At 35.1% G+C, this 27,542-nt stretch overlaps 6 protein-coding genes across 24 annotated transcripts in view; 2 read left to right on the top strand and 4 right to left on the bottom strand.

Moving 5' to 3' along the window:
- The window catches only part of LOC112049806 (ryanodine receptor), a 143,918-nt gene extending 142,958 nt beyond the window's left edge, over positions 1-960 (bottom strand). For all 18 annotated transcript variants that reach the window (XM_052887104.1, XM_052887089.1, XM_052887090.1 and 15 more), the window contains exons 1-2: positions 839-960; positions 613-683 (exon numbers count right to left, since the gene is read on the bottom strand). The gene's annotated coding sequence lies outside the window, so the exon portion shown is untranslated. The remainder of the gene's footprint in view (positions 1-612; positions 684-838) is intronic.
- Positions 961-2,436: 1,476 nt separating this feature from the next.
- Positions 2,437-4,207, bottom strand: LOC112049801 (proton-coupled amino acid transporter-like protein pathetic). Its single transcript, XM_024087839.2, has 2 exons — positions 3,997-4,207; positions 2,437-2,948 (listed from the first exon to the last, which is right to left on the bottom strand). Exons 1-2 carry the CDS (start codon positions 4,180-4,182, stop codon positions 2,721-2,723), a joined length of 414 nt encoding a protein of 137 aa, XP_023943607.2. The 5' UTR covers positions 4,183-4,207; the 3' UTR covers positions 2,437-2,720.
- Positions 4,208-4,744: 537 nt separating this feature from the next.
- On the bottom strand, positions 4,745-12,880 carry LOC112049793 (proton-coupled amino acid transporter-like protein pathetic). The gene is made up of 6 exons (XM_052886965.1): positions 12,872-12,880; positions 10,253-10,365; positions 9,589-9,730; positions 8,199-8,329; positions 7,406-7,536; positions 4,745-6,350 (listed from the first exon to the last, which is right to left on the bottom strand). Exons 1-6 carry the CDS (start codon positions 12,878-12,880, stop codon positions 6,097-6,099), a joined length of 780 nt encoding a protein of 259 aa, XP_052742925.1. The 3' UTR covers positions 4,745-6,096.
- Positions 12,881-13,412: 532 nt separating this feature from the next.
- LOC112049803 (cylicin-1-like) lies at positions 13,413-16,283 on the top strand. The gene is made up of 3 exons (XM_024087842.2): positions 13,413-13,572; positions 14,229-15,291; positions 15,636-16,283. The coding sequence occupies exons 1-3, from the start codon at positions 13,507-13,509 to the stop codon at positions 16,160-16,162; spliced, it is 1,656 nt and encodes a 551-aa protein (XP_023943610.1). The 5' UTR covers positions 13,413-13,506; the 3' UTR covers positions 16,163-16,283.
- A 623-nt stretch (positions 16,284-16,906) lies between these two features.
- LOC112049802 (zinc finger matrin-type protein 5) lies at positions 16,907-24,628 on the top strand. Of its 2 annotated transcripts, XM_024087841.2 has the most exons (4): positions 17,483-17,854; positions 18,921-19,055; positions 19,849-19,920; positions 21,842-24,628. In XM_024087841.2, the coding sequence occupies exons 1-4, from the start codon at positions 17,728-17,730 to the stop codon at positions 21,883-21,885; spliced, it is 378 nt and encodes a 125-aa protein (XP_023943609.2). In that variant the 5' UTR covers positions 17,483-17,727; the 3' UTR covers positions 21,886-24,628. The 2 variants fall into 2 exon arrangements, with proteins under 2 accessions (XP_023943608.1, XP_023943609.2); XM_024087840.2 differs by lacking the exon at positions 21,842-24,628 and having other exon boundaries at positions 16,907-17,854; positions 19,849-20,859.
- LOC112049791 (uncharacterized) lies at positions 22,386-27,455 on the bottom strand. Its single transcript, XM_052886964.1, has 9 exons — positions 26,827-27,455; positions 26,690-26,752; positions 26,186-26,236; positions 25,886-25,915; positions 25,606-25,752; positions 24,252-24,302; positions 23,375-23,452; positions 23,133-23,250; positions 22,386-22,396 (listed from the first exon to the last, which is right to left on the bottom strand). The coding sequence occupies exons 2-9, from the start codon at positions 26,696-26,698 to the stop codon at positions 22,386-22,388; spliced, it is 495 nt and encodes a 164-aa protein (XP_052742924.1). The 5' UTR covers positions 26,699-26,752; positions 26,827-27,455.
- Between the last annotated feature and the right edge of the window lie 87 nt (positions 27,456-27,542).

The following is a 27,542-nucleotide window of genomic DNA, read 5'->3' as shown; positions in this document are numbered from 1 at the left end:
ATGGGCAGTTCTAACGATAAGTATCAGTTTTTTTTTCTTAACGGGCACTTTTGAAAATTGACAAAATGTATGGAAATAACGAATCGTCGAACCTGTATAACTTGGTTCAGAGCCACTTGTCAACTTTTATGCCATATTAGCTATTGCTCCAAATAGCTAATTCTAACGAGTCGTGCCATTTTTTTTCGTTGGCCGGCACTTTCAAAAAGAGCCCAAAAATGTATGGAGCGTGAATGATCTCCTTTCAGCAGTATACTCGTAATAAATATTATGTTCCTTGGCCCAAAGACCACATGTATTACGAAGATCCTTTGATCGATTTACCAACAATATAATTCTAGTTCGGCAGTATTATACCAGAGGGGTTAGATTAGACTAATGGTCCGCCACGCTAGCCTAATGCGGATTAGCAGACTTCACACACACAGAGAATTAAGAAAATTCTCAGGTATGCAGGTTTCCTTACGATATTTTTCCTTCATCGTTTGAGACACGTGATATCCAGTACCTTACCATTAGTACATAAAGATACGTGCTGGGCAAGCTCCTTAAGCATAACTCCTCTTCTATAACGAGAGGCCGATAAAAAGCTCATATGAATGATATACATACCAACGTGTCATCAAAAATCCATAGAACACCTACCGCCTAGTGCACTGGTCACACATTTTTCACACACACATCTACAACGAACACAAAACTGTGGCTAATAAAACACTAAACAGTTGTTATAAAAATAAAAATGGTTACTTTTCTTTTGCTCGAGCTTAAAACGCGATTGAAAATTAACTGTTAAGCTCGAGTTCGGAAAGTAACGATTTCTAGTAAATATGTGTACCGTTTTCAAAGATGGCCGTTTCCAGTCGATGTTCGATTGTTCCTATTTTAAAAATTTAAAAATAAGGAATATTTAGGACCGGGCTGCGCGAGCGCCGGCCAGTAATTGGAACGGGCGGCAACGCATGCGTTCCGGACTATTTTTAGTTCAGCTGGGATAGTATGCGTACCTAGCTGCCGAAGACGAATGTTATTTTATACTAGCGAACACCCGCAATTTCGTCCGCGTGGAAATCGATAAACTTTCAATCCCTATTTCATCCCATAGTGTTAGCAATTTTAAATAAAGGCGGAATTATATTCGTCTGATGTTTCGTGTCATGACACATCAGAACAGAATCGGTATCATCATTTTGTATGACAACGTTTACACGTGTGTTGTGACATGTCGTGATGGCTTCTGCTGTTTCGCATACAAAATGTATGATACCGATTCTGTTCTGATGCGTCACGACACGACACGTCAGTTAAATAATTCCGCTATTAGTGTCACGATACTATGTCATGATACGTTGGTACATTGACGTATCATGACAGAAACAGAGCTAGACAACTGTAAACAATTTACAAAACTTTAACTCAAAACTTGAACGATTTATATTTTAGGGATAGAATTATGGAAAAATACATTTAGTACTTAGTTAGTTAGTATTAGTTAATTCGATACCCTTTAGGGATAGAATTATGAAAAATACTTGAATGGCATTATTTTTAGTACTTTTTTGGTAATAAGTACACATACCAATTTTTACAAAGGCAATCTGAAAAATGAAGGACTTTCCATACAAACTTTCAACCTCTGTTTCACCCTACTTATTCATTACTTTACTGACATTTTTCTAGTTTTCGAAGCGTTAGCAATTGTAGAAAGAGAATCGACGTACTTGGCTAGGGGTCTGGGCACTTCTAACAGGTTGTAATGATGATATAATCACAAAACCATGTCATGTTCTGCAAGTTGAATGCAAAGAACTACATTAAGTAGGTATATCTACTAATTAAGAATTAAAAACAAATTAAATATCGAAAATAGTTTAATATATATAATAGAAAAGTTTTGTTTGTAAAATGTTTAACAGCATAATTCTTTAAAATAATAACTTACAAACCTCATAAATAAATAGGTAAATCTCCCAAAATACGTTACAATTTATTCACTTTTAGGCAAAATATTAAGTCTAGGGAATTTGATCTAGATACTGTTATGCATGATGGAATCGCATTCCTTAACCCTTTCACTCGACTGCTGCGAGAATCCAAAAGGAGGGTTAGCCCTCATTCGCACGAGCGCTTTTTAACGGGCGTTAAACATTATTTTCTGATCCGATTCTGTTCTGATGAGTCACGACACGACACGTCAGACAAATATAAAACCGCCCTAACTCTAGATCAGGGTTTCTCAAACTTTCGGCTCCACGAACCCCTGTTAAAATTTCCAAGTGACAGCGAACCCCTTACTAACTAATGAACCCAGACCTCCCCCCCCCCCCCAAGAAAAAATTAATTTGCCTATTGAAGAAAATAAGGTTTTTATTTGAATAAAAGTTAACACATAAAGTACCAAAAGAAGTGTCTTTGTAATATTAATGTGATGGGTGTGCTTGTTTCGTGTCGCAAATGAATTCAATGTTAGAAGTAATTTTGGACAATTTTAACGTTAATTCTGACTCGGTATGGTATCAGTTATCACCACCATTACGTAAATCTTGTCGCGAACCCCCTGCCGTCGAATGGCGAACCCCTAGGAATTCGCGTACCCCACTTTGAGAAACCCTGCTCCAGGTAGTCCGAGAATAAGATTATCTCTCGCTTGAATTTTACAATGACAACTATACCTAATATAATGTTATCCAACACTAAATAAGCTCTCTCAAAGGCTTCATTTAAGGCGTAGGTTGAGGTTTCGGCTTTTGCGGTACAAACATGGACGCCAGTTCGTTGATACTGACAACGCTGCCGCATATGAATATGAATATCCCGATCGAAATCAGTGCTATCCCCTTCCACAGACGCCATCTATATTTACCAAGGCCAGGTCTTTGCCAGACAACCATAATGTAAATCATGTTGGGCCAAATGAACGCCATGTTGGAGAGGCAGAAGGCGCCGAGCTGGAACAATTTTTGTTACATTAAATCTACAGTCTAAGATGGAAGCGGAATTATTTGGAAGAGGTACAAGTTTACCTATCCCATACCTCTGATGGTGTCTACGTGGCAATATACCGGAACGCTAAATAGGTCTTCCCGGTAGGTTGGTTTAACTAGCAACGGCTGATGTCTACCGCCAGGCTAGTAAATATACAGGATGCTCGGGAGTTTTTCCCATAACTTTGGGGTTATATTCTTAACCGAAAACTAAATAAAAATGTTCAAGGAACATGTGTTTTAAAATTATTATTTTCGGGGTAAATAATATTTCTTTTGTAAATAGATCTTAAAATGTGTCCCATATACGCATCCTTATAATTATGACGCAGCCAAGTTTTTCGTATTTTAAAATGCAAGAATAGATAAAGGCGTGCGTTTCATGGATAGTCAGAATTATTTGAATTACTTTGCATAAAAACATAGCAAGTTTTTAGTTAGTTAGAAAAATATTAGTTATGCAGGCTCCTATAAGTGGACTCGTCAACACGTTGAAGTTATGGGAAATACTCCCGAGCACCCTGTATATTTACTAGCCTGGCGGTAGGCATCGGCTGTTGCTAGTTAACCAACCTACCGAAAAGACCTATTTAGCGTTCCGGTACGGTCCCGCGTAGACACCATCAGAGCCTCAGAGATACGGGATAGGTAAACCTTGCACCTCTTCCAAATAATTCCGCTTCTATCTTGGTCTGCATCGTCACTTAACATCGGGTGAGACAACAGTCAAGAGTTAACTTGTCATAGAAATGATATGGCCTTCTTCATCTTCCTCATTATCAACCCATATTCGGCTCACGGCTGAGCTCCTCTCAGAATGAGAGGGGTTAGGCCTTGTAGTCTACCACGCTGGCTCTATGCAGTTGGCGGTGCATGGCCGGACCGAATGCGAGCCTACATCCTTCGGAATAGGAGGCAGAGGGCGTAGCCACTGGGCTATCACGGCTCCATAATATGGCATTAAAGACTGATAATGATAAAGAATTACAAATAAATTGTAAAAGATACTCACGAACCCCATAAGAGCGTTAATATTGGGGAAAACAATCGCTACAACACCTATAATGGCGACAATGATTGCCCTGTAAATAAGTTCCCACTTCAATTCGTCCTCTTTCTTATGGCGAGACTTTATATAGAAGAACACTAGGTTGAAGGGCACCCAGAAATTGAGAGCGTGCGTCACGTATATCATCATGGCAATCAGTGCCTTCAGGATCTTTGGAACTCTGAAAATTTGTCATCATCTATAGAAGCGAAAGGTCACTTACGAAATATCGAAAACTGCTAGACGTGCAATGAAGCGACGTAGTTTTTAATTGGTAGACCTGCGCTAAGAACGGATTTTGCGAGATTTCCGAATTAAGGACGTCTTAAGACGGACCAAATCGCGGTCGTCCGCTAATCTTTTATAAACCTTCAGTTATTTCTTTTACTTATCCCACAGAAACCAAAGATTTTTTCGGAATAAAAATTATTATGTGTCAAAAATTAATAAAATACTAACACGGTCATAGGAAAGTTGACTGTTATAGGAGATTCGCATTTATCCAAAAAACCCACATATCCGAAGAAGGACACCAAGAATACGCAAGCCACGTTAAAAGACATGCCTGAAAAATAAATAATTACAAATAAAAAACCCAAGATTCATAAAACAAAAGATTTTTAATTTCAGTAGTCAGTTAATCGCGAAAAATACTTTTCGTTGTTCAATGTACATTGTAATCACTTGATTAATGAAAGTGGAAGAAACACGGAAAATGTCCAAAGATAATAACCATATCAATCAAAAGAATGTGGTCTTTGATAGAAATGAGGTGTGATGGTATGTAATAACGTACGAGTATATTGTTATTTATCATGACAATAAATGAAAAAAAAAAGAAGAAAATGACAGCTACTGCTAGTTACTAGTCAATACTAAATACATAAGGACTAGTATCGCACCCAAATTCACGAACAAAATTTTCTGCCATTTTCTAAGGAAAACTAGCTTAGATTGTATACATATTTTATACTAAACTAGCAGTTTTTGTTCGTTTTTTACACCATATAACTACACAAAAAGGTATTTTTACGGAGGTTTTTAACCGACGGACACGATTGTAAATTATGAAACATCGATTCTTTAGAGACAGTGTTTATAATCGCATAAGATCGTTGATCATATGCGTTGACAGAAAAATAATGTCTTGCGAGGCAGGTCTTTATCTAATTAGTCTGAGCCTGTAGCCCTATTATGTAGCTAGGTTTACCATTCAAATAATAAATCACTTCATCGTTTTTGTCCTTCGGCTTTGCGATCACTTAAAATAGTTATTTCTACAAAATGACCTAACTACGCTATGTAACATCAAATGGCAGTGATTTTATGTATATCATTTAACGTGATTATTTCAATAAAATTACGTCAATACTTGCTACTACCACTACTATATTAATGCCACTTTACGTAAAATGACCATAATTATGTTATTTCGTGGTAAACACAATATGAGATGATTGCAAAATCTGCTGCTCTAAAATGTCCACCACCTCTCGGACATGTTACGAAGTGACGTAAAACGTTGCTGGCGAGAGGCTGGCGGGGTAAAGGCAAACCGTCAGTCAACAGCGGGGTGATATATTGTATCCGTTACGTGTCTCAGGCGTAATAGTGAGTTTTAAGCTTAAGAGCGCGCAGCGCGTCTTTACGATATGGATAAAATTCGAAGCGCAAACGAGACGCCGAAATATGACTTTCACGTGAGTGAAAAGCACGGAGCGATTGACGCGCGACGCAAATTTTATAACGTGAGCGCCAAAACCATTTTTACCTAATTGCAAGTAAATTAAACAACATAACGAAAAACAAAATGGCCATGTTCAAGATATATACCTAATTTTCTATACAAAACAAAAATTTAAGAAGTCTGCTTTTCCTGAGATTGAAAGCAAAATGTGAGCAACACATGTATTTTTCAAAAAAATAAACTATCGAGAAAAGTTTTACAAATTGTATATTTTGTATAGTCATAACGAAGCTAACACTTTAAAATATCATTTACTCAAATATCCGGCTCCTAACTTTTCCAGAATCTGAGATCCAGAACCATTTGTAACCACCAAATTAGATATTGCACAGTCTTAAAACAACAAATTTTAAATCTATCCTTATTATCTTACCAGTGACAAGAACTTTTGGAAAATTCTTAGGGTTGCCCATATTATTTTCGATGGGCAGTACGACTCCCACACAGGACATACTAAACACAGACATGCCAATAAACTCGAAGTAACTGTACGCCGTGGTTGTAACCTTAAGACCAGACATAGAAGGGTTGAACTGCATCGCATAATAGATAGTCACCAGCACGCATAAAACTGAAACGTAAGAAAGAGAATGTTTATTATAATCACAGAATAAAGAATGATACAGAATGAATTTACAAGCAGCTCGCTGAGGCCGGTGAAACCAAGGATTTAAATTACAATTTTTAAATACAAACTGAATAGCGTACTGGAAAAAGGTGTGTAAAATTAAATTAAAACATTATGACGTCACAAAATGAACGACATCGTTTTTGACGTTCGGAAATTTTGAAATAAAATACATGATTTTTGAATTAAGTTTTTTTTTAAGAAATCCTGAACTTTTATTAATTGATATAACAATATTAATTTCGTGTAGTGCGATATTAATTAAAAAACGTTGAGGATTTCTTATAACTCTTAACTTAAAAATCATGTATTTTTCAAATTTTCCAAACATCAAATACGCTGTCGTCCATTTTGTGACGTCACAATGATAATTAATGTATCAAACTAATTGTTAACTAATATTTTTGTCAAATATTTTTACGGGATTTGTTATAGTGAAGTCATGAAACAGTTGAAATACAGACCATCATGACCGACAGGCGTTTTGGCTCATATTATCATAAAAACATATTTAAAATTAAAATTTTTATGTAACCACGTCTCAAAAAAAATGTTTTCTTTTTCAATCTAGTAGAAAGTAGCCTATTGTAAACACCTTGTGAATTTTTCGATAGAAAATCACAAACACATACTCACATACGACCCCATTAGCCGCAACAGAAAACGGCGCCAGCCATTTCAAATGCGTTATCAAACAAATTAATATCACAGGGATTATCATGGCAGCTAAGTAAACTCTTAGATGGGGATATCCTGCAATCATAGCACAAAAGTAGTTTGCCTTTCTGTATTTTCCTTATAGAAACAAAAACTACTCGACGGTTTTTAACAAAACTTGGTACAATTTATTCTTCATATTCTTGGGCAGCTTATAGTATACTTTTCATCACGCTACGATTAATAGGAGCAGAACAGTGAAGGGAAATGTTGGGAAAACGAGAAAAGTTACTCCATTTTCACACCGATTCTACTGAAAACGATTAGTGCAATATTCATACCTGGTCCTAATCCTTCCATTGTCGGGTGTTGCGTGTTCTCAACAAGTTGCTTTATAGATTTAGCAATTATAAGTTGGTAACAAGCACAAGCGCCAAACAGGTCTATACATATTATAGCATCCATAGAATACCTTTAAGAAATAACGTAATCAGTAAACCATTAACGATATTGATACAAAAATTCATGTGTTTATCATAAACCTCCCAGTAACTTGATTACAATCATGCCTGATGGAAAGCAATGCAACGCGCTTGCCTAGAAATTGTACCTATATTCACTCTTGCCCTGAAGGTATTTACTCGTGTACTCGTAGACGTGAACAATGTTGTCTGAGATAGGAGTGTGTCGACTAGGGTAGCGTACCTCGACACACTCTTATTCGGAGAATGACTTGAATAGAGAAGGAGAGTGTTAATTAGCTTTAAAAGACGTCTTTAACTCCATCGGTCACAAGTCCGAGACTTCGCTCAAGGTTATTCTCTGCCACTCCAGGGTTTACTAGTAACAATCTTGGTGGGAATTGTTAGACCTGATAGGTTTCCGTACAAAAATTGTGTTTTGTTCTTTAAATCCACTTCTGCTGTCAACCCCTTTCCACTTAACATGGGACAGTAGGCTAGGTGAATACGTGACAAAAACTGTAAACGGGCGAGGCGAATGGACCTTGAGAGGGAGAGCTGAAGAAGCTTTACTTCAAACGTGTAATCGTTTTTGGCAATTGTAGCAGTACCTAAAGTAATTTGATAACTATAATAATAAAGAAAATATTGTATGTTTCATGATTTTAATTACCTAAAAGCCGTTGCCCATTTTGCAACACTAGGATTTGGGAAGCAAGCCATCGCTGCTTCGCCGACATCTGGGTAAGACATCGAAGACACCCGAGTTCTTCTGAACAGAATTTGTGCTGATGTCACTAGCATCTGTTACATAAACACATTACTTGTTATTATTCATAAACGTCATCATCATCATATGGACGTTCTCTACTTTCCATTGTAAGGAATTCCAAGTACCACGAGCTTGAGCAAGCATCCAACGGCTCCATATCTCCTGCTTAATAACAGGAAATCATCAGGGCTTGACTGCAGTTTCACCACTGTAGATCCCGTTAAGACTATAAAGGTCGTAACTCATTAGATCCACCCGGGATCCGACCAGCACCGTCTCGTCGCTGGGCGTCCACTTGTTGACAGTCGACAGGTGGCCGCCGCGTTGTGACCAGTGAACTTCACGTGGTCAACGAATTTTCGAGTAGTACTTCACGCAGAGCAAACATGCCAACAGCGAGCTATCATCGAAGGTCGACTCGCCGTCCGCGCGTGGACAGCTCGCGAGCGAGGCGATTCGGTGATGGAGTTGATGTAGTGAGCGTATGCCCATACAAATCCATACGAAGAGTACCATCCACTCGAGGCGAGGCGGTGCGGTTCGGGTCCCGGGTGGCTCTAATGAGCTACGACCTTAATGATAATTTCTGCCCACTGGATCGTTTCATCCACTGAGCCGTGAGCGAGTAACAAACATCCATTAAATTATCGCCAGTATGTTTAACTAGCTTCTCTATGTGATCGTATCAGAAATGCAGCTCAGCCAATCGCGAAGCTGAACTTTCAGGGCATATAGGTCGAAGAGCTGAGTCCGTTAAGAGTCCCAAGGTGCAAGAACGGCGACCCCGCACCGAAAAGCGCAGTTTTCGTCGAACCTATACTAGGTGTTCCGAAGACAAGGAGGAGGTAGCCGCTGATGGCTTCATCGGTGGAGTGTTTAGTACCTCGAAGCAAGTTAGCTGTGACGAATATATGAATAACCATAAATTAGAAATTCGTTACGTTATAATTTTACAATCTATTCCCGTAACGAATGATAAAATTGCCTTTGTTTATATAAATAACCTACTTATTATTTTTATAAAAATATATAAATAAAGGAGAAGTCCGAAGTTGAGCCCAATTTTGGAAAAAATTCTGAACGATACTTTTACTAGATTATTCCATTCGAATCTTAGACGAAATAACACTGACCAACATGGAATATGAGCTGATTACATTACATTACGTGAGAATAATAGTGCAATTTATGCCCTTTCCAATAAAACAATATAAGATTATCCGTTTTTTCGTCGGTTGTAAAATCAAATCTTAGTTACTTATTAATAATATTAGATTAGATAAAAACTTACATATAAGCAGTATGTCATATACACTCCGAACAGGAAGACGCAAGGTGCCGCTATCAAGCCCGCCTTCATGAAGGCAACGTGTCCGCCGAGGATACCGCCGCCCAAGGCGCCCTTGATCGCATGGGCGACAGAGCCCACGAACCTACAAACGAGCACGACCTTTAACTTTATCTATAATGAGACATGAGGGAGCCAATTGCCCACCCTTCACCAATCTAGCCCTTACTTTCACAAAAAAAGTTTGCTACAGCGTCTTACGACATTTTTAATTCATCTTTAATTTGTCCCCAACAGGGACAATCAAAGATCCTTGACCTGTATGGTCAACGACCTTTGATCGAATTTCCCTGTTGGGTCCGAGATTTACGACATTTTTTGAAGACTTATGGGTTTGAATTTTTTGAAGACTTATGGGTTAAGAAATTAAACAACAATGTTCAACTTCTTATTTGTAACAGAAAAAACCTTACAATGTACAACTTCAAATGTTACTTCCCGTTCCCCTTTCTTAATTCTCTACGTGTATGAAGTCTGCCACTGTATCATCGTGGTGGACTATTAGCCTATGACCCTCTTAGTCTGAGAGAAGAACGAACCCTCAACAGTAAACCAAATATGAGTTGTTATTGATGATGACATATTGTACAAGTAACAATTATCATACCCAGTTGGCTTGGGATTGACCCTGAATTTAACGTAATCATATGCATCCTCCTCAGCTTGAGTGCTAGCGAAGTTTTTCCAGTTTCCTCTGCCGCCTCCTGACGGCTGAGCACACTGAAAACGTAGGTAAACATTTAAATTAAAGCTGAACACATGGTGAGTGTGGAAATCTGGACTCCTGATAAGTCCTGACTTAGTAGGTTTAGGAATAGGTAAGAGAATTTGGGCCAGATAACCATTTTTTACTATATTCTAGGGATTTTCGAAAATCCTTTTTTAGCCGATGCTTACGTCACCGTCAAGGTTTACATGCAAGGTATACATAGGTTACATAGAGTCAGAGAATTGTAGGTAAGGGCGCGCAGAATTAGGAGCTTGGCTCTCCATAAGATTTGTTAACTTTTTTTAAATTTTAAGTTGTGCCTATGTAATACCTGCCTAAGTAATAGACAGATTTACGCAACATCTGATCTATGATAGATTCCTCATTCTCCAATTCCTCAAGCACAAGACTAAGTGGTACAATAACAAAAAGAAACTTTTTTTTATTCTTTACAAGCTAGCAGCCCTTGACTACAAGCTCACCTGATGGTAAGTGATGATGCAATCTAAGATGGAAGCGGGCTATATCTTGTTAGGAGGAGGACGAAAATCCACACTCCTTTCGGTTTCTACACGGCATCGTACCGGAACGCTTAATCGCTTGGCGGTACGTTTTTGCCGGTAGGGTGGTAACTAGCCACGGCCAAAGCCTCCCACCAGCCGGGAACCAATAGGTATAAAATCTCAGAATCAGAATAAAATGAAACGGGATGTGCCACTAAAACGGAATATAATATATATAATAGACTTGAATATAATTTTTAAATAAATTAATTATATTTACCATAGCGAAACAAACAAAACCAATTAAATTCAATAAAATCTTCTAAAATTAAATCACAAAAGCTCTTCTCTAAAAAATAATGACTAAATGTCATCAAAATTCTTTCTCAATGACGGATTTTCAAATGTATTCTTCTATCAAAACAGAAAGCATAAATTGTTATAACCGACCAGTAATTAACTACCATCCTCTTAGACCTATTTAAATGGTCCAAGACCATCGTTGAATACGAGATTTTTTTTTTATTTTCTAGGCAAAAAAAGAGCCGTGATAGCCAGTGGATATGACCTCTGCCTCCGATTCCGGAGGGTGTGGGTTCGAATCCGGTCTGGGGCATGCACCTCCAACTTTTCAGTTGTGTGCATTTTAAGAAATTAAATATCACGTGTCTCAATCGGTGAAGGAAAACATCGTGAGGAAACCTGCATACCAGAGAATTTTCTTAATTCTCTGAGTGTGTGAAGTCTGCCAATCCGCATTGGGCCAGCGTGGTGGACTATTGGCCTAACCCTTCTCATTCTGAGAAGAGACTCGTGCTCAGCAGTGAGCCGAATATGGGTTGATGACGACGAGGCAAAAATCTCTTCGTCTGCCTGGGATCTAAAAATAACTGTGTTTTTTTCAAGTGATTAAAGCTTTTAGATTTACATGATACTAAAACGTATTCAAGCGTTTTTAAAATTTTCGTTTGTCTGCCTTTCTGTTTGTCTGCGCTAATCTTTGGAAAGGCTGAACCGATTTTAATGGGACTTTCACTAGAAGATAGAGGATAGGCTACTTTCTATCACGAAAAAAATACATGATTCCTGCGGGCTTTGTGAAAAACTGAATTTTACGCGGACGAAGTCGCGAGCGTCCGTTAGTAGAAAATAATAATTGTAAAATGTGAGTACATCACTTTAAAGACGTTGGAAAATTGATTTGTCTATTACTTCCTCAGATATATCCACGATAAAACCAGAGCCAAGGATTAGTATATTAGAAATAAGTACTCGCCAAATTCTTTACCGAACGAAGTTAACATGAAAATGTCATCGATCTCGTCAATGGAAAATGTCCATCGTACTTAGTTTTGTGACTTATCAGTATCAGCCGTTAATGTTGACAATAATTTTTGCCCTTTTGGGTCTCTTGGAGCAGGTATGCCCACCACAGTTCATTTCACTTATGAAAACTTGCCGCGATTCACGATAATAGTTCGTATTTTGAACGTCATACAGGCGACTGTCACCATACCCATGCTATCTGTAAAACACTTTATCTTGGTATGAACATTTCACACACAACGGGATGAAAGTCATATTACCTACCAGGAGAATGTTGAAATTGCTAGCGGAGAGGAAGGTCAAAGAAGAGATGCTCGAAATGTGTGAGAGACATATGTGTGTAACAGTGGCGAAATATGTAAGTTTGACGAAGGTAAGCCGTCCCAAAGAAAAGGAAATTCATACCGCTTGAAACAAACTATGGTTTCTCATACATCCATACATATTCAATACAATAATGATTATGTATGTATGGATTTTTAAAAGGCAACCCGGCGGGAATCGGCCTGTATGGATTCTTCGCCGCTGGTGTGAGTTGTCAAGCCTTCTAAACCTCGTAAAATAACTAATTAGTAATTTATTCCCATTATACTTTTTTATCTTATCCATTATTCCATGAATGATGCAACGGTTTGTGCTTAAATTGTAAGTAGGCTCGGAACAGAGTAGGTAAAGTAAAATGATTTACCTGTTCCATGTGGAATAATTAATAATACACACAAGTTTAGAATAGATTTATGACCACTATCTAATTACCTAAATATCTAACGTTACTTCCAAGCAAATCAGTTACTTCGTCTGCAGAAGAATCAGTATAAAGAAAGCATTATCAAAATCGGTTTCTTGAGTTTTTAATGAGAAATCTGATCACTATCATCAAACGTTTGCTACACTTCATATCATTTCACGAGGACCTCATTGCTTTAGTTAAAATGCGTAAAAACTAATCAAGATCAAATGGACGTAAATAAAGGAGTACAATAGTCAACAAAGTAAAGTTGATTAGAAAATAAATTATTCTACATTACTTTGTAATTTATTCGCTTGGATAACAGTAGATTTTCTATGATAAATTCTATAAATTATCACCGGTTTCTTAAGGACTTTCGTGGGGGATACTGTACTAGAAATTGTTAACGGCTAGCATTTTATATTGTGTGTTACAAATCAATTTTTACGTTATTCAATACGCAGAGCCAACTTACGTAAGTAAAACAAAGTATATTAGCAATTCTAATAATATCAATGCAGTCGTGTCTTGAATAGAAAAAATAAAATATAATTTTAATTTTATATTTAAATATGTTAGAATAAGTTTTGATAATGAATAGGACGATAGTGATTTTCCACATACTTGTCTCTACGATTACCATTGCAAAGTCGATAGATGTGAGTAAAGTAGGTGTCTATACGTTAACGTTTAGTAGTTTTGTTTTTGACTTTTCAGAATAGTCCAGAATGGACTATGTAAAGTGATAATTCCTTCCATTATTATTTTACCAACATCATTCAAAATCTGGTTCTATAGACTCTAAGATATTGTAACGCAATAACTACGGTATTTACGGCACAACTTACATTCAGTGCTTCAAAGTTTTATATTATGTTGTTAAATGTTATCTCGTTTAATTAATAAATATTATAGTATTAGTATAGGACGCATTGTATGAAATTCAGTAATATTAGTTTAATTTTGAACATTCCGGAAGTTTCCAGAAGTTATTTAAACTTTTGAATATTATCTACAGTCGTAAGATCAGGAACTTTAATGCAATTAAGATTAACACGAATTACTTTTATTACAAAGCATGTTATTTTCTCCTTCACATTTAGTGACTTAAAATCTATGACTATGCTTGATATTCGATGAATACTTTAAATTTTGATTTGAACATGCAGATTTCATTCTCCGTTAAGCTTGTGTTAAGAGAATAGGTACTAAATAGAAATAAAATACTTATTGAAAATTAAGATATAATGTAAAAATAATAAAAATAAGATAGTACAAAATACTAACACAAAAATGCTTGTTCATTTATTTATAGGAAGCAACTATTAAAGCTGAAGATGATAATCGTGAAATTGCTCTAAATCTGTGGAGTGCTGATGGGAATTTTTCATTAACTACTAATGATGATGTTCTAAAAACTAGTGATATAAATAATATGTACACGCCTTTGGAAACAAAAGTAGCTAAAAACCGTTCTTTAAAAGAAGAGATAGACAATGATAATTTTAGTAAAGCAGATATTAATAAAGAGAATCAAGTGAAATCAAAACCAAACGAAAGTTTGGAATATAAAAAAAGTGGTGATGATGACAAAATAGGCGAGAAAACTAAAGCTACGAGAAGATCAGAAAGTAAAGATGTACCAAAAATATTACCTGCTTCTAAAGTGGAAGACATTAAATCTACTTATGGCAAAGATGTGACTGAATTAATAGAAAAAAACAAATCGTCCTCTGAGGTAGAAGATGTTAAACTTAATGATGGTAGAGAAAAAAGCCAATCGGTAGATAAAAGTAACCCTCCTCCCAAAACAGTGGTAATTAAATCTAAAGACGATAATCAATCAGTAGAAAAAAATAAATCTTCGTCTAAAGAAGAAGACTTTAAATCTAAAGATGCTAAAGAAGAAACGAAATCAATAGAAAAAAGTGTACCTCCTCCTGAAGTAGAAGACGTTGCATCTAAAGATGGAAAAAAAGAATCAAAATTAGTAGAAAATTTTGATCATATAGAAAATAAAAGAATTAGTGATAAGTTAAACGATGTTGATAGTACCACCACCACGACCACCGTAACACCTTTTACATCCGAAGAGAGAAACACAGATTATTATTTAGAAAATGATTCTAATGATTCTAGTGATAACTTTGCTCCTATTGAGAATTTTGAAAAAAAAAGATTTCCAATAAATTATGAATCTAATACAGCATGGGATCTGCTTGATGATATGCTACCTTCGAGAAGAATGTTTTCGCAACCTGATGATTTTAACAAAGATTATAAAGAAAAACCTAGCGTTAAAAATTTTCAAAATGAAGATTCCATTGAAGAAATCTTTGGAGAAAATGTTGTAACACCAAGGAATTCTAATCAACATGGTAATTTATTGTATATATAACGTACTATAAATGTTACTAACGTTATTCATACTAGAATATAGAACTAGCTGTGGATAGAAACTTCGTCTGGGTAGGATTCCATTTTCATACGTAAGCTCTAGGTACTCACTCTTTATCTCATTAAAAATTACATATCTTTAGCCCTTGACTACAATATCACCTGATGGTAAGTGATGATGCAATCTATAATGGAAATGGGATAACTTGTTAAAAGTAGGATGATAATCCACACCCCTTTCGGTTTCTACACGACATCGTACCGGAACGCCAAATCGCTTGGCAGACTATTTCAAATGACTTACATGGTGCTTTTATTATTTCAGTTTCCTCAATAGCGCCGGTTATGATTTCACAGCTGCAGAGCAAACCAGTGATACCACACACCCATATATCTTTATTACCTGGACGACGTTTGATCGGGAATATTCCTAGAATCCATCCACCGTTTCCCATTGATTACAGAAGATTAAATCAAGCGAGAAATATTGAAGATCGTCAAAATTTACAACTCGAAACTGACCATAGATTTGAGAACAATAATTTTAGGATAAATCAAAATAATGATTTTGAAAAACCATACCAATCTGACGTGATCAAAGACGTAGAAGATTATAATTCTAAAGAAGAATCTAATGCATATGCGTACGCACCTGCAGTTTCAGTAGCATCTAACCCGTCGGAAGTAGCAAATTCATTATTTGCCAAGTTAATAGATGCGTCTGAACATCCACAGAGGCTAAATCCTAATTTTAATGTACAACCCATTCCAAACGTACCATTTAATAACAATTTGTGGAATAATTATTTTGCTATACCTGTATATAAATACGTAAATGGATTTTGGCGTTGACATCACGTGCCATATCTTAAATTCGTAGATGATAATTGTTGCTTTCTGATAATATTATAATACTACTATAAAATAGCGCATTAATTAATTATCTATAATTTTATTTACTACCATAAAAATCGCAACCTGTTTTACTGTTTCTATAAAATAAAAAGTACCTACGTGTAATACAAATCTATTGATATCAATTATTTAACATCAAAGTACTTTTATTTAGTCGTAAGTTAAGTATTTTTGTCAATATTTTTATACCTTTATAACGTTACATAGGTAAAAATGATTTTGACTAATACGATAAACATTATTAATTAGCGCTATCAAATGAAAAGCGCTCAATCAAGAATATTGCCCAACATAATTTAGTGTGTACGTGTAAATCTTAAATAAATCATAAGGGTTCCACAAGGTGGTATACTTTCTCCTTTTGTTTTCATACGAATTATTATTTTATACACTGATGGTCTGAGAACATGAATAATATTACGTACTGATAAATAATACAACAAATTATTTTAATTGAATTTAAAAGCGGTTGAATTTGAACATAATTATATCTATTCAAAAATTGATATTTACGCGGTATTTATTCCTGCACGAAAAAAAATCTGCCTATTTTGAAGCTGTAACTAATTATGACATATTGTGACATTGACATTTGACAATTTGTGCTCAAAACTTCAAAACGTTCAAAATCAAAACAGCTGTTGTGCTTAGTGTTGCCAGAATGTTACTTTTGTAACCTTTTAGGTGATTTTTTGACTGCATTGGTAACTTTTAGGTTACATTAATAAAAAGGTTACTTTTACGTGATATTTAGGAATTTTTAGAATTAACTTACAATTTCGTATATCTAAAATAGAACGGTCGTTAAATCAAGAAATGCGGACAAATGCTCAAGAACTCATCGATGTTTCTGTGTCAATCTCACTATAAATGAAGACGTTACAATTGAGGTTGCGAAATAAGTAAGTTGCAGTCACATTGAATTTCTTAAAAAAATCAAGCATTAATTTAAGAAATTAACGTCAATTTTTTTTTAATTCTTGCTCTTTATTTGTATTTTTCTTATCCCATGAGGAAAAGGCAAACAATCAGGGCCTTACTTAAGATGACTCTATTTACGAGTAAAATCTCCTTCAGTTTATAGTAATATTTGGCTAATATTCGTAACAGACAGTTAATAAACAAAAAAACAAAATTACTTTAGCCCCCAGAGGCTGAAATGGTGGTTTAGCCATGCTGTGGAACGCAAAAAGCAAGAGTAGTTAGTGAAAAGGTTACTTTTTACACAAAAAGGTTACTTTTTAATATTTCGGGTAACTTCTCACAAGACCCAACTGGCAACACTAGTTGTGCTGTTTTAGTTTTGATAAACGTACTTTAATTTTATTGTATTGTATTTGTATTGAATGAAAATGAAAACCCTTGGATCAGAGAAATTATAACATTTTTCATGTCATTACATTTTGATAGTAAACCGAAAAGGTGGTCTTTTTATTTTACTTGCCAGTGAGTGACGAATTCATCATATGATTCTAAGCTGATATTACTGTTTAATTGAAACTATGAGCAAAAGGTATTACTGTGATTATTGTGAGAAAACAATGGTATCATCGCCGTCTATAATAAAGACACATGTGAAAGGCGTAGTTCACCAGAAGTTGGTTAGCGCGCATTACCAACATTTTAAAGGTATGTACAAAGTATTCGACAAACTTCGAGACTCGAGTCCGCTCTGACAATGCTACACGCTGAACTAAGCAGGTATTACCTATGCTGGGATATGTTTTCGTTTCCTGCGCTGTACGTCACATGTTCAGAGCGGACTCGACGTCTGGCGCGATCTATCCAATGCGAGCTACAAGAACGAGCTCATGATTCATCATCTTAGATAGTTTGGAAACATATTAAAATGCTCGTTGTTTATGAACTCAGAAACTTCACTCTTATTTCCACCACCAAGCACGCACGAAGTAGGAAACAGCAAGCTGTCTTTAAGATTGTTTTTAAAGCTATATTTACAGGAAAAATGTGGTCTCTCACTCTTGGGGTGTTACCAGGGGTGTAGCTACCCTAGCAAAGTTCCCCGGACCCCTTAAGTGTGAAAGCAATAATTAGTAAAATTTAATCAACAATCTCTTTTAATCTGGTGCTCTCTGGAGAAAAAATAACATGGAAACTGCTAAAAAGATTTTCGGGATTTGCTGCTATTTGGCGCCACAACTAATTTTGATACAGGGCAAGGCAAACTATGCCTCTGGGTGTCCACTATCTTCCTAAATCTCAATACAATAAAGTGTGCCCCAACTTAGACCACATCATTGTTTTCCATCAAGTATGATTGAAATGAAAATTTTACAAATTATTAGTAAAAGATATCATTTAAGTGCAATCTTATTTATAAAGAGGTATTTGTTTAAATTCTTTATTTTGATTTTTTAATGCTTGGTTACATGTAATGCAGAGGTATGAAAGTCATAATTACCAAAAGAATGTTTTTTTTTTGTCCAATTGTATTAGGAGTGGGTACAACAAAAGACCAATGGGGTGGGTTGAACCACCACCCCTCGGTGATGAGTCTGACCACTCTTACAACTGAGCTATTGAGGTTCTTTGAGAGGAAGGCCAAAAAGAGATGGTTGAAGTATGAAGTTGACAAGAGATGGAAGTGAATGGAAGAGGTTTACATATTTTGCTGACGCAACTTAAGTGGGATAAGGTGAAGGAGATGATGTTTTACTTTTTTTTTTAATTTTAGACCCAGAAACAATATTGAAGGAGGAGAGCTGTAAGAAGCCATGCACTAGGTTCCCTAGAGGCGAATGCAACTTTGGCGGCATATGTAGATTTTCACATTACACACCAGAACAAATTAATGCCTTAAGAGACTATGGTAAGAGGTTATGGTGAACATATGTATGATTAGTATTACATTACTACTCAATACATTATAATAAGTAATGATAAGTATTATGACCAAATAAATGAACAAACTAAAAATGGCTATGTGATTAGTCTGTACGCCATAGAAGTAGGTGCGAGAGGATTACCAGCAAAATCTCTGTAACTTGCTTAAAGACCTTGGCCTCTCTAGAACTGCAGAAATTTCTATATTAAAATAGGTATCCAAAGCTGCTCTTATAGGATCTTACCAAATTTAGTGTGGAGAACTACACAAATGGAGAAAGGTCAGCAATTGTGAAGAAATTCCTTAACCCTACGTCCATTGGTCGCAAGTCCAGGACTCTGCTTGGAGTTTATCTCTCTGCCACACGATGTACCCACCATCCGCATGGTGAATCCATGGATTCAAGTTTGTATGTTTGTGAGGATGTAGTGAATCTCTGCATCTTCTGAACTTTTGAAAAGTCATTAATAGAAAGCCACATTATTGACGAGTTATAGGTTATACTTTGGCGTCATATTCCCACAGGAACTGGAAATATGTGAGTAAAACTGCAGTGTGTCTTAATCTATACTAATATTATAAAGCTGATGAGTTTGTTTGTTTGCTTGTATGCTCTTATCTCAGAAACTACTGGTCCGAATTGAAAAATTCTTTCAGTTAGACAGTTCAGATATAGACTATTATTCCCATATTCCTACGAGAATGAGAACCACGCGGGTGAAACCGCGCGGCAGCTAGTTTTATATAAAGTGCTTTAAATATAATTCTTTGTTTTCAGTTGCTTCTAAATACAACAATCTGAATGAAGCATCACAGCCGTCCTTCCAAGATCTCTACCAAAGGCTTCAAGGTGAAAAGTCAATAAAAACTGATTCAGATGATCAAAACACTGTAATATATGACGAATCTGGTGTTACCCATGTGCTACCTTGGACTTATAACCCTGTATTAGATAATTATGGTGAATTACCACTGAGTATTAGGAGATTGAAAAGTGAGGATTTTGTAAATGCTTCGTTAGTAGAGTGGGGTTGAAATCACTCAATAATGTTGTGAAATTGATATTTCATGTCTATTTCTTGTCTATTTCTTGAACTAAAAATATGTATGTAATTTACACAGATTAAAGAATAATTGACAGATAGAGCGTACGGAACACGACGGTGTTGTAGCCGTTCCAAATACATAATTCAAAAAGGAATACATGCTCAAGTCAGTACGTACAAAGTGCAGTCATTTTCAATATTTTTGGGGAAAATAGCGTCTTATGTTTTTAAATATTTTAAAAACTGTTTACAAACACTAAAGAAATAAGATGGAGTATTTTTTTTATTGGTAATAATTGTTGATAATTATACTATTTTACGTAGCTAATTGTTGTTAGGGTTAAATTTTGAAAAATATTATGAAAATAGTTTTTTAAGCTGATGTCTAGGAGATGCGTGAGGTTTGTTTTATTTTTATGGGTTTCACTTCCTTCACCACGCTGCTTGTTAAGACTCAATCTGGATCATTCTTTATTCTTTGGTAATTTATTACAAGTTTGACATCAATCAGTGGTTTAGTCAACCATGATTTTATAAGGCCATAAATCAGAATAGAAATATTTCTTTTTCGTTTGTTACTTTTATACTTACTTACCTTATTACCTACCTGACCATATAAAATGGATTTCATTATAATAGTTATGAAGTTTTTTGTTATTGTAAGTGTCAAATAAAGGTTCATGTTTATTAAAAAAAAATTAGAAACTTTGTATTTTTAGGTAGATGTTAAAATTTTAACTTGATTGGTTATTTTTACTTCTTCTCTGGCTCTAAATGTGTAGACGAATTTGAGTTTTATCACAAAGTGATTAAGTCGTTTTTACAATGTTTGTGTAGTAGCAATTTTCATTGACATTTCCACCACTGACCACTAAGATATGCAGGATAATTTAACTACACCTACATATTATAAGATAGTCCTCGGCAGCGTCTTGTCTATCATATGTTCCCGATAAAATTGAAAATAATCATACGGATTTTAATACGTTTCTCACGATCAGATAGTAATTCATAAGAAAGGTTTGGTATAATAGTAATTTGTCAAGATTTTTTGGCGAAAACGCTGCTTATTCCCTTGAAATACAACAAAACACGTCCGCGTGTAATTAAATTTTTCACAAATCCCGCGGGGACCATGGATGTTTCCGGGCATCGATATAAATCGTTAGATGGGCCCCTCCATATTAAAGAACGCTCAATGTTATGTCATTACTCAAAGACGTGCACGCACATCTTGACTTAGTATGAAACAAGCGCATGCTGCGACTTGAAAAATATTTTACTGTTTTTTTTCTTGTTTAATTTTTTAAATATGCCTTCTTGATCATTTTAGAAGTGTAAAAACACAAGCCGCAACACGAATATAATGAGAAAGTTGTTACTTTTCATTCGTAACCAATGACAATTTCGCGACGCTTCGGGGCCCATCTAACGATCTACGATCGATGTTTCCGGGATAAATGCGATGTGTTAATCCAGGGTATTATTATTTTTCTTCGTTTTAAATTTCAGCCAAATCGGTTCAGTACTTGCGGCGTTAAAGAGTAACAAACATCCAAACAAATATCCTTACCAACCAATTCTTGTTTAAAATTTTAGTAGGATACTATAATGCATGGTGAGATACCTATTCCTCTTCTAAAGAAGAGTTACACACTGGCAAAGTTTCAGACGTCTTCTAGTGTGGACCAAATATAATTAAAGTCACAACAATCATAATTTCAGGTAATCTACACGAATCATGTAAAAAGTGTCCCACACGTGGGTAAATCTGATCTTAAACTGGGTACATTTTTCAAAAAGTACATGGAAATCCATAAAATTAATGAAAAACCAGACAAATTGGGGGTAAATTTAAAAAATGGCCTCCCACCAATCGCTCACGGTCACATAATACCGCTAATAGCGTTAACAAAAAAAAATCTGCGTGAAAATTACAATATAACAAAAAAGGAAATCAAGAAAAGAGAACACTATGAAAAGATAAGACAAATAACTAAATTCCTGAAAACTCATGTGCTCTCGACAAATTACTTCTATGATGAGATGCAAAGAATAATTAGGGACAGACAGGTCAAAGATCAAGTGAGAAAAATGGTTTCATATTTGGACAGTAACGCGGCGGCCAAGAGTGCTGTGCTGAAATATTTCCATTACAACAAAATATCCTTTCAACCAACTACGAGCATGTGGGATCATAAACCTAACGATTTGGTTATTAATGTGTTGAAAGATCCGTATAATGATGGTGTTATTAGTTAATCTATACTTATAATAAATCTGTAAGAGAGGACAATTTTGTATATGAAATATATCTCCAAAATAATTTGGGGGGGGGGGGGGGAGTGATAAGATTAGTAATTGAATCTGTCTGTATGTTCGTTATAGAAATAAAAACTACTATTCATATAGTTATAGTATACTTTTCATCACGCTACGATCAATATGAGCGGAGTGCAGTGAAAGGAAATGTTGGGAAAACGGGAGAAGTTACTCCATTTTTACACCGATTTTATGGGCTGGATTAAACAGGTCTAAATAATAAGTTTAAATCATAAATATTATTTAGGTAGGGATTTATTTCATTACAAGCTGACGCCGCGCGGTTTTACCCGCGTATTTTCCGTTCACGTTCAGGAATACAGGGATAATATAGGGCCTATAGCCTTCCTCGATAAATATCCTTGGGCTATCTACACTGAAAGTTTTTTTTTAATCGGACAAGAGCCCATCATTATCAACCCATATTCGGCTCACTGCTGAGCTCGAGTCTCCTCTCAATGAGAGGGATTAGTCCAATAGTAGTACTCAAAAAATGAGTAGATTTAGCTACTCAAAAAAAAAATTTTTGCGGATCACTGTGGGGATTTTGTAGGCACGTATCTATTATATAATAGTGATTAAGTATGTTACGAAATCATGTAATAACTGCTAAACTGATTTGGATAAAATTCGGCACACTGATAGTGTATCAATTTTGAAACAGGGTAACTCATTTCAGTGGTAATAAAATAACCAATGTATCTTTCAGTACTTTTATTTATGACGTAAAGAAATCTTGGCGATCTTTGCTTGAGAATCGATATCAGTTCGTGCAGCTTCGAACCTGGTGATATTTTCACTGTTACGGAACCCTAAAACATAAAAAACAGTCTATAGGTACCATCGTTGTCGTCATAAAATAATCATCATCATCATTATCAATCCATATTCAGCTCACTGCTGAGCTCGAGTCTCCTCTCAGAAATCGGAACTTACCAATTTGTTTCGCTCATTGCCATATCGTAGCATTTTCTTTACATCTACATCTTCTTTCCATACATCATCCCAGTATTCCTAAAATTAAAGTGCTTTATATTGATGGCTATGGCAAAAACTTATGAAGTCTCACGTACCGAGCAAAACCGTAGATCTGGTGAGAATCAAAATAATGTTGTAAAATGGGGCGACGCACTCTCTAATGATTTTAGATTAGAGTGTGGCGTGCGTCAAGGTGGGCTGACCTCTCCGGACCTTCTTAGTCTATATGTCAACGACCTGATTGAGGAACTGAGAAGTGCTAAAGTAGGCTGTCATATAGGTACAACATGTGTAAATAACCTAAGTTATACTGATGATATGGTACTTCTGAGTCCCTCAATCAGGGGACTTAGGCACTTGCTGAACAAATATAATGTGAAAAAGACACAGATAATGGTATTTCGGGCAGGTAAAGGTCCGGAAAATGTGCCTTTGGTTCTTTTAGATGGAACTCCTATAGAAAGGGTGGAAAGGGATTATTTCGCGATCATCAGATCGCTATTAATTTTATTATTATTGATAGGTGAAAAGCCTAATTCAAAATGACATCTCGGAAGTTAGCTGCGATTGTTGCTACGCGCGGGTAGTTCCTACATAAACTCAAATAAGGGGTTTTTTTTAGGGATTTCTTAACTCTTTAATATTTTAAAATTGATGATAATTTTAATATTTCCTTCTTGACCTAGCGACCTATAACGATATATAATACGTTAATGTACAACTACTCTAAAGCAACTGTATTATTTTGTCTGTATTAAATATAGAAAATCTGCCACCAGTGGATTAATCACCTTAGATTCTAGAATTCTAGATAAATGAAGTTTTAATAATTTACCTTGACTGGCTTTAGTTCTTTATCAGTTATATTTTTTGTTACAAGATATTGCTGTAACAAATAAAATATAAAATTACAATTTTTTTTCGTAGATTAAATTTTAAAATGAATTACAGCGCTTTTTTGTTATTTTCTTTTTCATTTTCGGCTCCAGAGTCTAAGATTTGAATTCACCATACCGGTCGCACACTTTTAGTAATTATTATCAGTGTTGTCAGTATTTAAACTTAAAAATATAATAATTTAAAAACCATTGGGCCATCGGAGTTGAAGAAGACATTGATTGCGTTATTCAAATTATGAGATTTTAATGTCTGAACTATTCTATTGAATTATTCTATTGGAACATTATAAGAGTTAAAATATAACATAACTGACCTTTACTGTTTTATCTAATTCCGCTTCAGCAACGTCATTCAAAATATTTTTCTAAAGCAGAAAATATTACTATTTAATTAATCATAAAACCGTTCATACATGCCTTTACAGGCATTATAAATAATAAAGAAAGCTTATTTTGCAGATTGTATTTTGTAGAATAAAAATAATTAATAATAATAATAATAATGAAAAAAACATATGTTACTAAAATACGCTTGCTTTGCTTTGCTACCAATCATCATAATCATCACCGATGGGCTTCTTGCGTGGACTTCCAAACAACACGGTCTTAGGCTACCAGTATGCTGCTCCCTGCAACCCGCTTGATGTCCTCAGTCCACCTAGTAGGGGGTCGACCAACACTGCGCTTTCCGGTGCGGAATCGCTATTCCAGCACCTTGGAACCCCAACGTCCATCAGCTCTTTGAGCTATGTGCTCTGCTTCAGCTTTGCGCCTCACCGAGCTGTGTCATTAACTTTGGTTCTTATGCGATTCTCCTCATTTCTTATGAGGAGAATCGCATAAGATATCGCATATAAATTCCAAGCTTAGCTAGTTGCATCTTCGGCTAAGTGATTTTGAGCATTTTTACGAGGGCCACAGTAAGGACCAAGTCTAGGATACGTAAGTCATCACTGGCAATGTGCACTGTTCGAAAATTTTCATCTTTAAGCACTGAGGTATGCTTTGGGATAATTAAGAAAATGGAAACTTTCGAAATATCAGAATATTTCCTAAATCAGCATATACACTTTGCTCAAGTCAATAAACGTATGTCATAAGCAATAACACTTACTGATTTAGTAGATGTTCGGTAAGTCAACCAATTTATTTTTTAATTAAAGCGCATATATGATGAATATCTGCTTTTTATTCATTATTATCGGCTTATTAAAATAGCCACTACACGAGCACTGACGTCTTCCTCTTCATAGAATTGAAAATCTACCAAGATACGTGATGACTACAAACCTCTACATAAGGGTACGTTAAAACGAATCGTCTTCCGAAATCTTGATAATTCACAGGTATATTGTAGTGTGGATTTGTACCAAACAGGTCTACGTCATCACCACCCTCTTTTTCTTGTACCATATCTTCGACTTGAAACTGAAAATCCTAAAAAATATCTATGTTTGTCAATCAACCATGGAAAAATGTGGACAAATTTCGATGAAATAATATAACACAGAGGTAAATATTACAATCTGGAACAAATTTATAATTGACAGTTGTACTTGTGCAAACTTACATTGAGTTTATCCACTTCATGGCTTACTTCCTGAAATCATTGTATTATATTATTAAGTAATAATAATAATTCTTTAAAGTCGGTATATCAAACTACAATATATATCAATATTATAAAGAGGTAATCTCTGGATATAGTAAACCGATTTTGAAAATTATTTTACTACTAGAAAACTACGTTATTTGTAAGTGTCATTGGCTGTATATAATCCCCGTTTACTCACAGGAACGAAAACTATGTAGGTGGAACCGCGGGGCGTTGTCTAGTATATTATAAAAGTTGTGAGTTCTATTTACTCACTTCATCTGCTAAGTTGCTTTCATCGCCAAGTTTATTAAGTGCGATATAATCCTGAAAATAATAATAGAATATTAAATATTTAGATATGACTGATATTAATCAAAGTGAGCTTTTGTATCAGATACTTCTATAAAATGCACATTCTAATCTATATCTAGTGATTTTAATATTTTCATATGGGGTGCAAATTTCATCAAAAAGCGATCAAAAATTTAAACTGTGTTGTTTTTATATATAAATATTGACGTCAATTAGTATTAAATTCATAAATTGTATTGAATTTAATACTAATTGACGTCAGCGTGAAGTTCCATTTTTATCGTTTATTTTTATCCTTACATCCTATCTTTACGAATCAAAGGCTTCTGTTGCTCTAGGTGGCGCTTATTAGGTATACCCGTGCAAATCGCATCAAAATTTGTTTAGTAAAAACCATTATTTTTGTGCCGTTACTCTTTTTTTACCTTCTTGTATATTATTTACTTTTATTAGTATAAATTTTACCTCTTCCATTGCTTTATTTTCTTTATATTGATCTTCATCAGATTCAGAAGTTTGATGATTAAACTGGAATTTAAGATTGAGTGATTATTTAGGTAAGGTACTTTATAATCATTAAATATATTAATTGATTTAATTACCTTTTCATACTCTTTACCATGTTTGATTTCGATGATCTCTGACGCTCGGTGACATCTCTAAAATATCAAAACTTTACTTCTAATCTACACACGTAGTACCATTATGCCTAGGGTATTTGAATAAAATATAAATTATTACCAAATACTGAAAAATAATGCAATACATTAGAAAATTCATCATACTATTCACAATTGTCAATAATATGTGTAGCTCTGCATAGGAATGCAAAAAGTCATTATTCGCTTGACTTTCTAATTAATTTGATTTAACGACATTGGTAATTAAAAACGCAAGCATATGCTTTTACGGTGCAACATTATGATTTTGTTTTCACATAGACATACCCAAGCAATAGGCACCATATTCGTAGTAAGTAGTAAGATATTATCTATTGTAGGTAGGTACCTACTTAAAGTTATTTTTTATTTAATGTTATTTAATTTACAATAAATCTTAAATTAATACCACCTGCTGAGTTTGAACTGAGAATGACATTAGTAGAAGGTACAAAATAATAAAAAGTATACATTACTAATCCTGCCAATATTTTCTTATGAAAAGGACGGTCTCAACTTCTGCGACCGGCGTTGAAAATACATGAATTTATAAAGAAGCTAAATGGTAGCTTTTCCTTAAATATAGCAACATCGTACTGCTTTGAAATATGCTAGAATCTAACGCGGGGATGATTGAAGAAAAAAAAAGGAAATTAATG

The sequence above is a fragment of the Bicyclus anynana genome, chromosome 18 (assembly GCF_947172395.1).
Source record: "Bicyclus anynana chromosome 18, ilBicAnyn1.1, whole genome shotgun sequence".
NCBI classification, from domain to species: Eukaryota; Metazoa; Arthropoda; class Insecta; order Lepidoptera; family Nymphalidae; genus Bicyclus; species Bicyclus anynana.
Note: the sequence above shows the minus strand (reverse complement) of the source record. Positions and strands in the feature narration are given on the sequence as shown.

Coding starts and splice junctions, on each gene's coding strand:
- LOC112049801 (XM_024087839.2), bottom strand. CDS start 4,182: ATGATGATATACGTGACGCACGCTCTCAATTTCTGGGTGCCCTTCAAC. Junction 2,949..3,996: donor TTAACGCTCTTATGGGGTTC/GTGAGTATCTTT, acceptor AAATTGTTCCAG/CTCGGCGCCTTCTGCCTCTC.
- LOC112049793 (XM_052886965.1), bottom strand. Junction 7,537..8,198: donor AAATGGGCAACGGCTTTTAG/GTAATTAAAATC, acceptor TATTTCTTAAAG/GTATTCTATGGATGCTATAA. Junction 6,351..7,405: donor AATGGAAGGATTAGGACCAG/GTATGAATATTG, acceptor CTTACGTTTCAG/TTTTATGCGTGCTGGTGACT.
- LOC112049803 (XM_024087842.2), top strand. CDS start 13,507: ATGAATAGGACGATAGTGATTTTCCACATACTTGTCTCTACGATTACC. Junction 13,573..14,228: donor CCATTGCAAAGTCGATAGAT/GTGAGTAAAGTA, acceptor ATTTATTTATAG/GAAGCAACTATTAAAGCTGA. Junction 15,292..15,635: donor AAGGAATTCTAATCAACATG/GTAATTTATTGT, acceptor TTATTATTTCAG/TTTCCTCAATAGCGCCGGTT.
- LOC112049802 (XM_024087840.2), top strand. CDS start 17,728: ATGAGCAAAAGGTATTACTGTGATTATTGTGAGAAAACAATGGTATCA. Junction 17,855..18,920: donor GCATTACCAACATTTTAAAG/GTATGTACAAAG, acceptor TTTTAATTTTAG/ACCCAGAAACAATATTGAAG. Junction 19,056..19,848: donor TAATGCCTTAAGAGACTATG/GTAAGAGGTTAT, acceptor CTTTGTTTTCAG/TTGCTTCTAAATACAACAAT.
- LOC112049791 (XM_052886964.1), bottom strand. Junction 24,303..25,605: donor TAACGTACCCTTATGTAGAG/GTTTGTAGTCAT, acceptor TATTTGTTACAG/CAATATCTTGTAACAAAAAA. Junction 23,251..23,374: donor GCAATGAGCGAAACAAATTG/GTAAGTTCCGAT, acceptor TTTATGTTTTAG/GGTTCCGTAACAGTGAAAAT.